Raw genomic sequence first — 18304 nt, forward strand, 5'->3', positions numbered from 1 at the left:
AGACCATTACTCCTTGTTCTGTCATCAGCTACCAATGAGAACAGTCTAGAGCCATCCTCTTTGGAACCCCCTTTCAGGCAGTTGAAAGCAGCTATCAAATCCCCCCTCATTCTTCTCTTCCGCAGACTAAACAATCCCAGTTCCCTCAGCCTCTCCTCATAAGTCATGTGTTACAGTCCCCTAATCATTTTTGTTGCCCTCCGCTGGACTCTTTCCAATTTTTCCACATCCTTCAAGGTGTAAGAACAGCAAAAACTAATCTTTGCAGTTCTCAAGACAGATACTTAATAAGCCAACCCCCTACAATGTATTGCCAATGCTGTATTGTGCTAATACACAATATATGGCAGCAAATGTTCAACGCTGTCAATGTGTGCGAGCTGAACTGTTGTCAGAACTGGAAGCCTAATGAAAAGCATGAGAGAGGTACAAAAACTGTGGAGGAAGTCTAGCTGGTGGATTTTAATGTATAATTAATCTCATACCATGGAATCAATTGTATTCTGCCTAGAATTCTTGCTTGCAGCGCTGATATTCTTAAAGAATAATTTATGAGATGAATGGTTTCTGTAGAATGTATTAAAATTTATTGAAACCAGTGTACAATGATGGAAAGGTATTCCATCTATTAATGGTTATGAGATGCACCAAAGGAGTCTATTTATAAAATAGCTCTCTTGGGTAACTTTTTTTTCTGGGGGGGGGGGGTGTGTTTGTGACTAAAGAGAGAGAAATAATTTACACACCATCTTAAGTAATTTAATGTTATGAAGGTGCCATGTTAACAGCCCCAGAAACTGAACTCTTTGAAAAACAGCACGGGCAATGGCAAATTCAAGCTTCCCTTTCATTTCCTCACTAATGTGCTTCAAATCCCACTGTGGCAGAGAACAGTTCTCTGGGCAGAGAGGACAGTACAATTTCATATGCATTCAGTGTCTTGAATGGCACCAAAGGCATCCATTTTTATTTTTTTAATTAAGGTGAACACTTGTTCAAATGAGGCCAAAAATCACACTAGTAACCTAGAAACTGTATCCCACAGCAACTATCATGAGCCATCCAAATCCCTCCTAACTGTTGTGTTTTATCATAGGAGACGAACAGTTTTGTGGTAGGTCAGGAACAACTAAAATCATGGCTGGCGAGCTATGGAAATGGCGATTTATTCATTATTGGTATGCTTTAAAAAGGATGAGGATGAAAAGCAGACTACCATCAACTGACCAATACTACATATTTCACTCGGATTTTATCCTCAAAAATGAGCTATTTTTAAAATTGTTTATGTATTAACTTGGCACAGAAAAAATGCAAAGCAAAAAACAGTAATTGTCCTTTACTACACCTTTATCATGGATTTTCATACTTTTGTTTAGTCTACAATATAAACCTTCATTTTTCAGGGCATAAGTCAAACTCCAAATCGAGGGGTTAGAAAAGAAAGTTCTCTGTAGGCAATTTAATCTATAATTGCCAGCTTCAGGGTTTTTCACCTTCATCTGAAGCTTCTTGTATTAGACAACTAATCGGATCTGGAACACCAATTCCCAAACTCCAAGTTCCCATTTCTGCGAGAGGACTGGAATGGTGACATCACAATAAGCTGAAGCATGAGCAGTAGTTGGCACTTAAGAAAGAAGAGAATGTCTAGGCACTTCTAAGATTCACTTCAACTGCGGCAGTGGCTTCCAACCTATTTACCATTCTGGGCTCCATATGCACCCCACAAGGTGTTATGTGGGCCACATCCAATACTACCCGTATGGCCCTGAGGATGTCACACGGGCTGCAGCTCACCTGTGGGCCGGAGGTTAAGACCCACTGAATTGAGGACTGGGAAGGCTGCCGCACAGGTTTCTGCCTATTGTGAAGTCACATCCCTTTTATTCCTCCATTTAAAAAAATATTCCTAACAAAAACAAAATAGAAAAACCCTTTAAAACCCAAAACTTTATCAGGCCATCACTGTGAATCAAAGGAAAAGAGAAGGTTACAAACAATATTTTCCTTCAGATGTTCCACTTCCATCACAGAAATTATCAATATTAATTTGTCCAGAAATAGTATTTGGGTTTATTTTGTGAATTAGATATATGAGAAAATCACAAAAAATTAGATCTTCTCTGTAACAATATTACATGACCAAATTACAATTAAAACAACTTAAGAAGAGAGATTACTTCTGTAGACATATATTTTGTTCCTATAAAACACTGATTGGCAAACAGGAAGAAAATATACATTCTGATACGTATTATGACTTTTATGAAATGCTTTGTTGGACACAAATTCTGATAATTTCAATTTAATATTTGGTATTTATCTGTCAAATAATAGTTTTGTAGCAGCACTAGATACAATGAAAACACTGCTTTGGGTGCCATGTCCTAAATTCTGCATCTATAACCACTGTGTGTGTAGTTGTATTAAGTGAACATACTACAAGAAAACAGCTTTTTGGTAGATTATAATACACACACACACACACACACAAACACAACATATATATATATAGCATGTGTATTATAATAAACTTTTATATACACATATAGGCTGTTGTAAACACGTTTCTCAGCCATGTTATTCACACTGAGTGTTAAGTAGTCTGGCTCTCTCTCTTACCTCAACACAGGTAGGTTTACCTCACAAGATCCCAGTTGAATTAAGTAAGCCTGCCTTTTGTTTGTAATTTCCCTTAAGGGCTTCTCCTCTAAGTCTCCTTCATTCCTCTGCCTAACCTCTTCTCTTCTCCTTTGTCTAAACTTCTTCCACAATGCTTTAATCCTCCCATGGCTAATGGGCAATAGTGGGGCATTGAAACAGAAGATGCTGATGTTGCTTGCAACACTACATTCAGCTCTTTGGCAGCAGAGCAGCTCAGCAGCTCCTGCTGCTTATTCTTTGAAGCTGCTCCATCACGAACAGCTGAGGGCAGTGAGGCCAGTAGATTGTATTTAGCAACCCTGCTAATAACCAGGTAAGGGGAGGCAGAGGGTGATCCAGACACACAGCCCCAGACAAACAGACTGTAGCCAGAGTTTCACCATATGTACTAATGCCCATATGAGCATATGCTGACAAAAAATTTTAATGGTTTCAACTTGTATCATCCCAGAGTATGGGAACCAGAGAAAAATGACCATCTGTGTCCTCTTCAGAGTTATCAAAATCCTGTGTGCAGTAGAACAGCCTTCTACAGGACAAAAGAAGTTAAATAAACATTCAGTAACCAAATAGGAAATGCATAAGATTACAATGGCGCCCTATTGAGGCCTGGAGAGCTATAGACTGCCTCACAACACTACAAGGAAGAAGCAGTAGAGATGAGGCAGAATGAGGAAGAAGGACAAAGATTTAAAAGCAGACACTTCTAACACATTTCAGTGTGAGTACATCTGCTATGATAATATTATGAAAGGACTTAATCACATACTTCAATCAATTCCTTTTATATGAACGTTTAATAAAAATGTAATGTAGTGTCGTTACCTGGTCAGTGAATCAGCTTTGTAGCCCTGAATTGTGCATGATAAGTCCACATGTTCTATGTTCCTCCAGTTTATCAGAGTGAAATTTACAACTTAAACCATTTTGTAAGTACCAAAGAACCAATTTTCAACTGAGGATGTTAAGTATTGCCCCAGAGACCATCGCTATTGATTAATTATATGTAATTTTAAAATACAAAGATGACTTTACACATTCAAGCATATGGAAATTCTCCCCCAAAAAGGTAGATTTAAATGACATCTCCATTTTCATCAGGCTGTTGGAAAAGGTGGGGCAATGAGCCAGCTTTGCTTTCAGGTTAGGTGACCTGAGCAGATTGCGATATAGCTTGTTCACATCAGGAGTAATATATTCTGCTGCCTTCATAGGAGGGCAATCAGTGCATTCTGTTTTGAGTTACGTGAGTAAGTTTTAATCCATCACATTTATATTCTTAAAGACATTTAAAAACTTCCTATGAAAACATCAAGTTTTCTCAACCTACTGACTTAATTCTTTGCACTTTTTCTTATACCAAGTGAGATATAATTTTATTAAAGTTATTCATTTTCATGATCTATAGTCTAGCCTAATAAAACTCTAAATGCAATACTCACCTGTGCCTCTGGAGGGCCCCCTTCATCTCTAATCAGCAGCAGATAGCTTTGTCCATCAACTACTATCTCCTTCTTGAATCTCCCACCTGTCACACAAAGTAACTCATTACACAAAAGAAAAAGTAAAACACAACAAAGGCTTCACTTGTGGAAAATAATATTTCTAAGACTCTCGCTTAAGCATTATGTATTAATGACAAATGTAGCTCAAATCTATAAAGTTTCATGGATGCAAGACTTATTTAGGAAAGCTAACTCAATTACATATTTTAAGGAGTTATAAGTCTGATTGAGAAGCATATTTCAAGGGCTCTATTACACATGCTGCTTAAGAAAATAAGAGATTGTTAAAAATTTTGATAGCTAGTATATGAAGTAAAGTCATTTTGTCCACAATCCAGATGTGGTTTAAAATAGTAATTTTGGGAAATGCAAGTGTCAACAAAATGGTATTAATCTGAAGTTACATACAATACTGAATTTTCACATTACCTCACATGAGAACTAAAATAATTAAGCTACATACACCCTTTATTTTTCCTCAAGAGAAGCCCAGTTCTTAAAAGTCAACATTTAACATTATGAAAATGGTATTCTCTACTCACAAGTCACAATTAGGGAAAGGGTGCTGAAACACTACACGTTAGACAGAAGAACTACAACGATGGCACTTCCGTGAGATGTACTGAACTATGAAAGAAGTGCTGTACCATTTACTAACAGAATGAATTAGAGACTTATTTTGGGTTAGAGATAAAATGGTAGAAGCTACAAAACCTTCTCTGAAGCAAGAACTATTTCTGGGCTTCAAATACATATTTTGAAAGGAAATGGAGTATTTAATGTTTGTGAAGACCAGGGAACTGGCACTTCAGAAACTGACCTCTTCAACTGTCACAGATTAAATGAGGCATGCAGCTGCACTGTAAGTTTCCTCACCATTGCCCTGGTCAATGACATCAAGTCTGACCTGCAGGTGGGATAGGGATTATCCTTCCCTTGGTTGAGAGGTGTTTCAGGCACCATGCTGTTTCTCATGACAGACTCCAGATAATACCAGATTACATTTAGGTTTCTGAGCCTGACTGAGCCTCAACCAAGATTAGCAAATCTGGTCCATTTAAGGCCTTAGGATGGATTTATACTCTGCTCCTAGAAGTGAAAGCATTCTTATCTTACTGACTAAGCCACACAAGACTTCAGCCTCTATGCATAATGCCTTCCAATTAACCCACATCTGAGTTCAACAGGCAAAGATATGCTAATAGTATAATGTTATTGGTATAAGATGTGTCTAGTTTTTCCTCTTGTATTAGAAGTTAGGCTACTTCCAATTAGAACTCTTCCTCATCTTGTTTTTAACCTAATTTTGCAACTCTACTTTTTCTTCATAAACTTGTCATAGAAGTAAAACTGAAAAATACTTTAAAAAAATATTTCATATGAAAGTGACCTACTGAAATAAGTGTTCTTACAGAAGAGCATTCACCTCAAGTCTTTTGTGTATCATTCTTCAAACAACAAACAGAAAGGCTAGCATGCAGAAGCCAGCAGTAATCCTTTGAAACTTTAACAGAACTCTGAATGGAATTCAGGGAAATGATACAAAATTAAACACTGGCTACTTCAGACTCACCTTTTTCCCTTTCTTGATTGCTACAACTCTATATGAATAATTGCTTGATTTGCTGAGATTACTGAACAGCTTGATTCAGTATTTAAGATAGCTACAACTCTGAGTAAAAGTGGCTAGAACATAGCTTTTTCTTTATACTTCATTACATATAGTTCAGGAGCACCAGTAAAATTGTGGGAAATACCGATTTGTCTGATCATCACACTGTACAAAACTGGGATCTACTGTAGCTCAGAACAGCTTTTGATTAAATCAAAATCAAAATCAAGTCCCAGACAAAAATCCTTTCAAGCCCATCATTAATAGAATTCTAAAAATAAAATTAAATGGATCAAAGAAAGCTGACCATCTTAGATCACCAAGTCTGAATTTCCATTAATTTCATTATTTTCCTTTGAAAAAAATATAATAAAGTTTACCAAAAAAAACCTTATCAGCTTAGTAAAGAATTAATAGAATTCAATATTGTAAATGCTCAATATATACTCCTCTGGGGACATGTAAATTTTTAAGCTCTAAACAACTGAATGCCAAGGTCATGTAGTTTGATGTAAAGTGAAGATTCTGAACAACTGTTGCAGCAGCCCTCAGTTTTCAGCCTTCCCACCTTTTAACAGTAAATATTTGAACTCTGAACAGGCTAACTGTAAAACAGTTAATGAATACCCATTTTAAGAAAGAGCATCCATCTAACTCATGATCCATAATGTATTCACTCTTGTGGGGGGAAAAAGTCTTGGGCCACGTAGACCTCAATGCATTTTCACATACTCTCCATAGGTTAAATACAGACAAGAGGAACATAGGCTTACGTAGAGAATTACAACCCAGTAAGTGTGTACAGTAAGTAGGTAGTAAGGAGAACGTGGCTGCAACCACCATAGAGAGAGATTTCATTTATCTGTAAAAGCAGCAGAGAGTCCTGTGGCACCTTATAGACTAACAGACATATTGGAGCATGAGCTTTCGTGGGAAAGTGGGTATTCATGCTCCAATACGTCTGTTAGTCTTTTAGGTGCCACAGGACTCTTTGCCGCTTTTACAGATCCAGACTAACACGGCTACCCCTCTGAAGCTTCACTTATCTGGACTGCCACTTCTCCCTATCATCTCAAGTGGCAGCTACAGTTTACTAGCATTGAACTGGGAGAACCTAATATCCTTAAAGGTGTCTGATACAGCAAAGTTTCATTTTGTGGGAAGCAGAAGGAAGAAATCAACATCTGACAAGGTGATGTACAGGGGTAACCAAAATTACTGACCCTCCGAGCCACATACAACAACCTTCAGAAGTTTGAGAGCCAGGGTGCACCTGCCAGGCTCCACGCCCTGGCAGGCATCTCCTGCAGGGCCGAAGCCTCGAGACACCCCTCCCCGCTAGGTGAAAGCGAGAGGCGACGTGTGGTGGTAGCACGTGGGGTCACATGCTCCCCACTCCAGATTTTTGCCAAGGTTTGCTGGCCCCATCCAGTCACATGGTGCCGCCAGGCCTCCTCCCTGTGCAGCAGCTGCTGGAGCCAACAAGCTGGGAGCTGTGGCCATAGGAAGAGGCAACAGCAAACACCTGAGAGCTGCAGGTAAAGCCACTTCTTTTGCAGCTGCCTCTCCCTGCAGAGCTAAAGCAGCAGCCCCTCCCTGCAGCTCCCAGCTGTTTGCTGCTGCCTCTCCAGGCAGAGGTAACACCTGGGAGCTGCAGAGAGGGGCCACTGAGGATAAAAGGGAGGGTGTGCTTGCGGGTGAGAGTCAAGCTGTGTGTGTAGGGGGCAGGGCGACAAACCTTTAAATTGTGCCTGCCTCCTCCTCTCCTCCCCCCCCCCCCCCCAGCTAGCACAAGCAGTCTCTGGCAGAAGCCCCGGCCCCATCACAGGGAAGAATCCCTGAGGTCCCCCCCCACACACCCCGAGTCTGGTAGATGGAGAATGGAGTGGGGCTCCACAAGCCGCACTAACTGTAAAAGAGACACTTGCAGCTCACGAGCCAGTTTGGCAACCCCTCGGTATGTATAATGTTATCCACAAGTTCTCATTTATTTAACAGGTTGCGTTTTTTTTCTTCCAAAACAACATATGCCATAAACCAAAAGTTGTTTGCAGTGTTCTTGCAGCTGTGTCGGTCCCAGGATACGTGAGAGACAAGTTGGGTGAGGCTATATATTTTATTGGGCCCACTTCTGTTGGTGAAAGAGACAAGCTTTCAAGCTACATAGAGAATTCTTTGGGACCTGAAGAATCTTCACTTTACACAACACTATATTACATTGCCATTCAATTACCTCCAGGACCTGAAGAGCTCCATGTAGCTCAAAAGCTTCTCTTTCACCGACAGAAGTGGATTCAATAAGAGATATTACCTCATCCACCTTGTCTCAGAAACCAAAAGGGCAGTTATTACAATTCTGTTTCTATTACTGCATTCCTACCTTACTTATATAAAATTTGCATCAATTTAATTAAGCAAATCATGCTAGAATGAACTCCAATACAATGAGTCTGGTACCCTGCCTTTAAAGTTGAGTACATTGGTTCCTTGGAAGTTATTTTAATCTTTTATTCCTCTTACTTACATGCTAGTGCAACCATTTCCTATATTCCTGGAAAGTACAGCGATAACAAATCTTCAAATCAAAAGATCACATACGAAAAGTTATTGAAGTAATTCTTAGATTTCTCCTAATTTATTTCCAATTTTCATGCCATTTTAAGGCCTCTGTAGTAACTCAAGATACTATGACAACTTGGATTTACATGTGGAAAGATGTAAGAAGGATTTACTTTCCTTGTAACCCTACCTTTCTGAAGTTATCTTGCCTGATTTTCACTCTGGGGGATCCTAGTTCTCAGTGAGAGACAGGAAAAACTCCCAGAGCATTTTAAGGTTTTCTGGTCTGCAGGGCTTAGGAGAACACACTATATACCTTCTACCAGTGCTCGCGATCCCCCGTAATTATTTGGAATCCTGGACCTGTGGATCCTCCCCTTAGGCTGTGGGAAGGTCCTTTAGCAGTTGGCCTGCTTCCACCCGCCCACTTCCTGGATCCCAACAGGGCTAGTGCTCACGAATGCTCTAGCATAGACATCTAGTGTACTGGAACTTTCCAGTCAGTTTCTGATTGGGAAACAAGAGATCCCTCAAAAATGAAGCCAATTACAAAATAAATGTGACTGAAAAGTGAGAAACTCTAACCCTAAAAGGGTAAAAAAGGAAAACATTAGCCTACAAAAACTGACACACCTCAAATGAATGTTCATTCCATAACAGTTATTGGTGCAGGATTCTAATATCAGGATATAAGTAGTTTGAGGACTTATTATTGACACTGAGAAATATTTAATAACAGAACAAAAACAGAAAATATATTGATATTGGTCTCATTCAAATACTCATTTTTGGTTGGCTTTAAGTTATAAATGACAGATAGGATTCCTCCCAAGATACCCCACCTACACAATTTAAAATCCTGAAGGATGCAGCCAGGAAAAAAAATTCTGAAGCTTGGCCAGCCCTAAGAGATATTCTAAACAGCTAAGTGAATAATAGAGTTTGAGCTCCCCTATTTCAGAAAGAGAAGGAATTCATCCCTAAACTCTAAATCCAAGCAATTACTGCTTTGTAAACACATGAAGCTACCCTCTTTCAACCTGTTTTGCAATGTTTATTAGAAAGATGGTCGGGGAAAGCCCTGTTAAACATACTGATCGATTCATGGACAAATAATCTTTGCTATCAGGCAGACCAGTGTAATTAGAAAAAAATACTACCGATGTAGTGACTTCAAAAGAAGTCACATCAGCTTTACAAGAAGAAAATCTTGTGAGGAGAAAGTCAGGATTGTTTGGAGGGATACTTCAGCATACTGAAGTCTGAGTTCCAGATCAGTTTAAACACGTGTTATCTTTCAACTTCAGTGTTATGACTGAAAATGTTGCACAAGGCAAGAACTAGTATTTCTTCAGTCTCTTCAGAGCAGATTTAGGAAGTACTCACACAAGCCCATGTTTTCAAACCTGCACACCAACTTTTGCGTCCAAACATGTCAGTGTCTGTGCAAGTTATGTCTGCATGGACTCAGACTCAACTATTGTATATGTGAAAACTTCATGCATGCACGCATGCACTGAGAGATGTGTGTGCCTACCATAAACCACATATGCATGAAAGTGCTCATGACTAGGGAAAAATTAATAAACTCTCTCTCACGCTCCCTTCCCCCATACTGAACTAAAATTCTAGGATAGTTATACAAGGCTAGAGCGTCAGTTAAATGTGGCCCAGCTATCTGACAAAGGGCCTGGTTTCAATAAATGTAAAATGAAAATAAATCCATGCATCAGCCACAGATTTGTCAGTCACGGCATAGGCCTGGCATGGATTAGAATATTGGGCTGAAGATATCAGGGCAGGCTTGTTAACCTAATTTCTATTTTTGTCTTATTTCAAGCAAGGTTTGGTTTGAGAAGCACCTGGAGGAACTCTGTGTCCCTTGTTGAAATACTTAGTTTAACATGCATATGTTACAGAGTAGCAGCCGTGTTAGTCTGTATCTGCAAAAAGAACAGGAGTACTTGTGGCACCTTAGAGACTAACAAATTTATTAGAGCATAAGTTTCAGTGGGCTACAGCCCATTCCATCGGATGCATAGAATGGAACATATAGTAAGAAGATATATATATACATACAGAGAAGGTGGAAGTTGCCATACAGACTGTAAGAAGCTAATTAATTAAGATGAGCTATTATCAGCATGAGAAAAAAACTTTTGTAGTAATAATCAAGATGGCACATTTAGACAGTTGCAAGAAGGTGTGAGGATACTTAACATAGGGAAATAGATTCAATATGTGTAATGACCCAGCCACTCCCAGTCTCTCTTCAAACCCAAGTTAATGGTATCTAGTTTGCATATTAATTCAAGCTCAGCAGTTTCTCGTTGGAGTCTGTTTCTGAAGCTTTTCTGTTGCAAAATTGCCACCCTTAAGTCTTTTACTGTGTGGCCAGAGAGGTTGAAGTGTTCTCCTACCAGTTTTTGAATGTTATGATTCCTGATGTCAGATGTGTATCTCTATGCAAAAGAATTAATGCCTAGTAACAAAGAATGTACGTCTCAGTTACATGGTGGGAGACGGTTCTTCTTGAATTCACTGACACATGAAAGTTCTTAAAGGCTCGTAGCAGATAATCAATTGAACATGAGCTCCCAGTGCAGTATTGTAGCTAAGAGGGCAAACATGATCCTAGGATGTACAAGCAGGAGAATATCAAATATGAACAGGGAGATAATGCAGTATACAGAGTTTATACTAAGGAGACCATTACTAGAATACTGTATCCAGTTCTGGTATCCACGCTGCAAAAGGAATGTGGGACAAATCAGAAAGGCATGCAGGAAAAAAAAACTACAAAACCGATTCAAGGTTTGGAAAACATGCCTTATAGATTTAGCTTCTTTAGTCTCACTATTTAGATTGTCCAAGAGCAGATTTAGAAATAACTTGATCACAATCTACAAATACCTACAAGGGAAAGATTTCAGACAGTAGACGGTTTTTTATCAAGCAGAAAATGGTTTAACAAGACCCAATGACTGGAAGCACACTAGAAACAAGCAGCAAATTTAACAGGAAAGGTAATTAATGACTGGAAAAAAACTTACCTAAAGATGTGCTGCTTTGTCCATCACTTGCCGTTAAAGTCAGCTCTTCGTGTCTTTGTAAAAGATATGCTATCACTCATAAGTTATGAGCTTGATGTAAAAAATATCATGAAGGTTTTTTGGCCTGTGTTATAGAGGTCTTCAGACTAGATGATCATAATGCTCCCATCTGGCTTTAAAATCTATTGATCTGTTTACATTCTCTCATGAGCCAGCATCCTCTGTCGCTGCAGGATGTCATCATTGCTCTCTGGGAATGTGTTTTGATTCCAAAGGATGAGTGAGGCTCATTCCTCTCATATAGTCCCCATTCAGCAAAATGGAGACTGAAGTTTTCATACCCTTTGCATGTAGGTGATATAAGATTAAGAAAAGGCTAACTCTTCAGAAGGGACTTATGCACATTCTGTAGATTTAGAGCCCCTGCACATATCTAACTTAAGCCCTAACCTCTCTGATGGATGTGATGGCCTCAGATAGAGTGACTGCTGCACTGTTCCCTGTGTCCTATGGTAAAAGACGTTGACATTGGAGAAAAATGTCACATTGTTTCCATTCAGAAAAGGCAGGCCTCAGAACCAATCTTGAGGGCCCATGGGTAGTATACTAAACACCAAGTCTCCTCACTGTGGCAATAGCTGTAAGAACAGCCACTTAAATAGACAAGCTGTTGAGGGACAGACTGCTCAATAGCGAGGTTGCGTGTTTGATGCACAGATAATTACCACAATTGAGTCCTGTGAACCTGCAGAAACATTTCATGTCCTAGTGGAAACAAGTTTGCCTTCCTCCACGGACTCCAGTAGGACAAACAATGCTGTTATTTGACATTTTAACATTCGACTCGTCCTCTAAAGGATAGCCCATCTTTAATTCTCAGATACTATTCACCTCTCGCGTTGCTGGAGACAACCTATGTTCTTTGCAACAGTACCTTAACCTTGTCCAAATTTTGAGTCATTGATGTCAGTTGAGTTCTTTTCTTGGAGGAGAATCTGGAGTCTTGTAGGCAAACAGATCAGAAGCTAAATTGTTCAAGGTTTTTTTGCAAAGGAAAAGAAACTGAGCAGGAGATTCCATTCAGCTACAGCTATTACCAGCTAAACCAATATATTCTGAGATCAAATCTCCCTTTTATGCAGTGTGCGTATAATGATTATGGGTTTTTGTCTTGCTCAAATTCTAAGACTAAACTCCTGTTGCAGGTTAGGAGATCATTTCTTCTCTACTTGTTCGGATCTGGCATAGCTGGCATGTTATCTCTCATAGCTAGGCTTGGAAGGATTAGATTTTTATTGGTAAATGTTGATTTCACCCCCCCCACACACACACACACACCAATGGAAAAAAATATTTCCATTGACAATCATCAGAAATGTACAGATAGGCAAAAACAAATGCTGCTTGAGAATGTATTAGAGTTTGATTGAAGGCTATTTACTCTGTATATTTTGACATATCTTGACAATTTGTGTTTTAACAGTTGTGAAGCAGCAACTTTTTGAATCTCAACTTCTCATTAAATAATTGTCCGACCCCTTCATTGCTCAACACCCCCCCGTCATTTCCCACAACTATGAAAATTTAAAATTGATGAAAAAAATTAAAAACTTTTAAAATGAACGTTGATATTATCCGCTAAATTATACAAAAATTAAAAAACAGTTACCTACCTTTCGTAACTGTTGTTATTTGAGATGTGCTGCTCGTGTCCATGTGAATTAGGCGTGCAAGCACTGCGTGCTCAGCAGCCGGAAGGTTTTTCCCCTAACAGTAACTGTCAGGTTGGTCCGGACACCCCCTGGAGTCGCATCTTCATGGAGCTGTATATAGGGCCCCGCCGACGCACCACCACTTCAGTTCCTTCTTGCCATTTCACTCCGACAGAGAGGTTGGTGGGTGGGTATTGGAACAGACATGAGCAACACATCTGGAAGAACAAGCGTTACAAAAGGCAGGTAACGTTTTTTCCTCTTCGAGTGATTGCTCATGTCCATTTCGGAAGTGGGGTTGGAGCTCAAAGGTTCGCTAATCGCAGCACCTCTATGCCAAAGGCTGCATCATAGAATCATAGAATCATAGAATATCAGGGTTGGAAGGGACCCCAGAAGGTCATCTAGTCCAACCCCCTGCTCAAAGCAGGACCAATTCCCAGTTAAATCATCCCAGCCAGGGCTTTGTCAAGCCTGACCTTAAAAACCTCTAAGGAAGGAGATTCTACCACCTCCCTAGGTAACGCATTCCAGTGTTTCACCACCCTCTTAGTGAAAAAGTTTTTCCTAATATCCAATCTAAACCTCCCCCACTGCAACTTGAGACCATTACTCCTCGTTCTGTCATCTGCTACCATTGAGAACAGTCTAGAGCCATCCTCTTTGGAACCCCCTTTCAGGTAGTTGAAAGCAGCTATCAAATCCCCCCTCATTCTTCTCTTCTGCAGGCTAAACAATCCCAGCTCCCTCAGCCTCTCCTCATAACTCATGTGTTCCAGTCCCCTAATCATTTTTGTTGCCCTTCGCTGGACTCTCTCCAATTTATCCACATCCTTCTTGAAGTGTGGGGCCCAAAACTGGACACAGTACTCCAGATGAGGCCTCACCAATGTCGAATAGAGGGGAACGATCACGTCCCTCGATCTGCTCGCTATGCCCCTACTTATACATCCCAAAATGCCATTGGCCTTCTTGGCAACAAGGGCACACTGCTGACTCATATCCAGCTTCTCGTCCACTGTCACCCCTAGGTCCTTTTCCGCAGAACTGCTGCCTAGCCATTCGGTCCCTAGTCTGTAGCTGTGCATTGGGTTCTTCCGTCCTAAGTGCAGGACCCTGCACTTATCCTTATTGAACCTCATCAGATTCCTTTTGGCCCAATCTTCCAATTGGTCTAGGTCCTTCTGTATCCTATCCCTCCCCTCCAGCGTATCTACCACTCCTCCCAGTTTAGTATCATCCGCAAATTTGCTGAGAGTGCAATCCACACCATCCTCCAGATCATTTATGAAGATATTGAATAAAACCGGCCCCAGGACCGACCCTTGGGGCACTCCACTTGATACCGGCTGCCAACTAGACATGGAGCCATTGATCACTACCCGTTGAGCCCGACAATCTAGCCAGCTTTCTACCCACCTTATAGTGCATTCATCCAGCCCATACTTCCTTAACTTGGTGACAAGAATACTATGGGAGACCGTGTCAAAAGCTTTGCTAAAGTCAAGAAACAATACATCCACTGCTTTCCCTTCATCCACAGAACCAGTAATCTCATCATAAAAGGTGATTAGATTAGTCAGGCATGACCTTCCCTTGGTGAATCCATGCTGGCTGTTCCTGATCACTTTCCTCTCATGCAAGTGCTTCAGGATTGATTCTTTGAGGACCTGCTCCATGATTTTTCCAGGAACTGAGGTGAGGCTGACTGGCCTGTAGTTCCCAGGATCTTCCTTCTTCCCTTTTTTAAAGATTGGCACTACATTAGCCTTTTTCCAGTCATCCGGGACTTCCCCGGTTCGCCACGAGTTTTCAAAGATAATGGCCAGTGGCTCTGCAATCACAGCCGCCAATTCCTTCAGCACTCTCGGATGCAACTCGTCCGGCCCCATGGACTTGTGCATGTCCAGCTTTTCTAAATAGTCCCTAACCGCCTCTATCTCCACAGAGGGCTGGCCATCTCTTCCGCATTTTGTGATGCCCAGCGCAGCAGTCTGAGAGCTGACCTTGTTAGTGAAAACAGAGGCAAAAAAAGCATTGAGTACATTAGCTTTTTCCACATCCTCTGTCACTAGGTTGCCTCCCTCATTCAGTAAGGGGCCCACACATTCCTTGGCTTTCTTCTTGTTGCCAACATACCTGAAGAAACCCTTCTTGTTACTCTTGACATCTCTGGCTAGCTGCAGCTCCAGGTGCGATTTGGCCCTCCTGATAACATTCCTACATGCCCGAGCAATATTTTTATACTCTTCCCTGGTCATATGTCCAACCTTCCACTTCTTGTAAGCTTCTTTTTTATGTTTAAGATCCGCTAGGATTTCACCATTAAGCCAAGTTGGTCGCCTGCCATATTTACTATTCTTTCGACTCATCGGGATGGTTTGTCCCTGTAACCTCAACAGGGATTCCTTGAAATACAGCATCGTCTCTAGCCTGCTGGGTAATAGCGTAATGACAGGTAAAATATGTATTGATGACCACATCACAGCTCTGCAAATTTCCTGGGTCGGAACATGGGCCAGGAACGGCACTAAGGATGCCTGCGCCCTTTTGGGGTGTGCTTTAAATGGAAGGGCGGGTACCTTCGCCAGATCATAGCATGCCCAGATACAGGAAGTGATCCATGATGAAATCCTTTGGGAGACTGGAAGCCCCTTTATTCTGTCTGCTACTGCGACAAACAGCTGAATGGACTTCTGAAACATTTTTGTGTGCTCGATATAGAAAGCTAATGCCCAGCGAACGTCCAATTAACAACATTTTTGCTCCCTGCTGCTTGTGTGCGGCTCAGGGTAGAAATTTGGAAGGAAGATATCCTGGTTAACATGGAACTGGGAGACAACCTTAAGGAGAAAAGCGGGATGCAGTCTGAGCTGGACTTTGTCCTTAAAGAACACAGTGTAAGGAGGCTCAGATGTTAGGGACCTGAGCTCAGACATCCTCCTGGCTGAGGTTATTGCTACCAGGAACGCCACCTTATATGAGAGGTACAGCAAAGAACATGTCACCAGCAGTTCAAAGGGTGGCCCTATTAGCCTAGATAGGACCAAGTTAAGGTCCCAGACCAGGATCAGCTGTCATACATGAGGGTATAGTCTGTTGAGACCTTTTAGGAAACGACTCATCAAGGGTGGGCAAAGACCGACCGGCTCTCTATGCCTGGATGGAAGGCAGAGATGGCAGCCAGGTGGACCTTTATTGACAACAAGGAAAGACCTTTCTGCTTGAGGTGGAGGAGGCAGTCCAATATCATGGTATCGACGAACATGTTGGAGACGGGAGATATTGGGAAGACCAGATTGTGAATCTTTTCCATTTGGCTAGGTAGCTAGCCCTAATGGAGGGTTTCCTACTGCCCAGGACTTCCTGGAACGGACCCGACCCAAATAGGCAAGCACCATTGGATTCAGCCATGGAGCTTCCACGCCATGAGGTGAAGCGACTCGAGGTTCAGGTGCTGGAGACGGCTATGATCCTGAGTTACCAGGTCCAGGAAGAGCAGTAAGTTCTATGGACACTTCCAGGAAAGGTGTATAACAGTGTTGGCAGAGCCAGGCTGGAACTATAAATATCACTGAGGCCTCATCCCTTCGAACCTTGAGGAGCACCTTGTGAACAAGAGGTATGGAAGGGAATGCACACAAGAGGTGTCCCTTCCAGGGAAGGGGAAATGTATCCACGATGGAGCCCGGGCTGTGATTCAGGAAGGAGCAGAATTGCAGGCACTTTCTGTTGCGTTGCGAACAAGTCTATCTGGGGAAACCCCCACTGTTGAAAGATGGTATTTGCATCATCAGGGTGTAGGGACCACTCATGGCCATGAAAAGATCTGCTGAGATGGTCCGCCAACTCGTTCTGTACTCCAGGGAGGTACGACACCTGCAGATTTATTGAGTGAGCTATGCAAAAGTCCCACAATCTGAGGGCTTCCTGGCCCAGGGGAGAGGAGCGTGCACCCCCGTCTGTTTATATAAAACACGCTGTTGTATTGTCCATCATAACCGATACACATTTGCCTTCCAGATGAACTTGGAATGTCTGACATGCCAGAAGGACCGCTCTCAGCTCTCTGACGTTGATGTGAAGTGAGAGCTCCACTTGGGACCAGAGGCCTTGAGGTCTCCCGGGTGCACACCACACTCCAACGCTGACATGTTCGTCACCAACAAGAGGGATGACTGTAGTCTGGCTAAGGGAACATCTGCCCACACCTCCTGTGGTTTGAGCCACTATAGGAGAGAGTCGAGGACCAGATGAGGAAGAGTGAAGACTTTGTGTAGACCGTCCCGAATTGGCCGATATACCGAAGCCAGCCATGCCTAAAGAGGTCGGAGTCTCAACCTGGTATCCTGTACCACATAGGTACAAGCAGCCACGTGTTCCAGAAGTTTTAGGCAATTCCTTGCTGTGGTAGTAGGGAACTGCCCGAGACTTTGTACGATGTCACAAAGGGACTGGAAAGGACCATGAGATATGCCCTCGCCTGTGTAGAGTCCAATACTGCCCCTATAAACTCTATCCACTGAACGGGAGATAGGATTGACTTCTGTACATTCAGCAGAAGGCCCAGGTCATCAAAAGTAGCCCTTATGAAGCTCACTTGCACCTTGGAGTGGCCCTTGCTTAGCCAGTCGGCAAGGTACAGAAACACCTGCACCTGACGTTTGAGAAGGAACACAGCCATGACTGTGTTTACCAAGTGAACACTAGTGCACTTGGTAAACACTCGAGGAACTACTGAGAGGCTGAAGAGAAGGATGTGAACTGATGATTGTGAATCTGAGGTAGCTTCTGAGGGACGACATTATTGAAATATGAAAGTAAGTGTCCTTCAAATCGAGGGCAGCATACCAGTCCCCCAGATCCAAGGAAGGGATAATGGGAGGCTAAAGAGACCACGTGGAACTTCAGTTTCTTCATGAACTTGTTGAGATTTCGCAGGTCTTGGATGGGCCTGAGGCCACCTTTGGCTTTCGGTATTAGGAAATACCAGGATAGAACCCCTTGCCCTTCAGTTCCTGAGGAACCTCTTCCATTGCCCCCAACATTAGGAGCAAGTGCACATCCTGCGCAAGGCGTTGCTCGTGAGAAGGGTCCCTAAAGAGGGACGGGTATGGGAGTCCTGAAACCTGTAAGCCAGGAGCTTCTTCTCATGGCTATCCCCGAGGCCATGGTATGGATGCCCACATCCACCAC

At 42.0% G+C, this 18304-nt stretch overlaps 1 protein-coding gene across 8 annotated transcripts in view; it reads right to left on the reverse strand.

The window, feature by feature from the left end:
• Positions 1-18304, reverse strand: part of AGAP1 (ArfGAP with GTPase domain, ankyrin repeat and PH domain 1) — a 694311-nt gene that overhangs the window by 393400 nt on the left and 282607 nt on the right. For all 8 annotated transcript variants that reach the window (XM_073306802.2, XM_073306800.2, XM_073306804.2 and 5 more), the window contains one exon: positions 4110-4195. In XM_073306802.2, the coding sequence (XP_073162903.1) occupies positions 4110-4195 (86 nt within the window). The remainder of the gene's footprint in view (positions 1-4109; positions 4196-18304) is intronic.

Source organism: Lepidochelys kempii, chromosome 11 (genome assembly GCF_965140285.1).
Source record: "Lepidochelys kempii isolate rLepKem1 chromosome 11, rLepKem1.hap1, whole genome shotgun sequence".
NCBI lineage: Eukaryota > Metazoa > Chordata > Testudines > Cheloniidae > Lepidochelys > Lepidochelys kempii.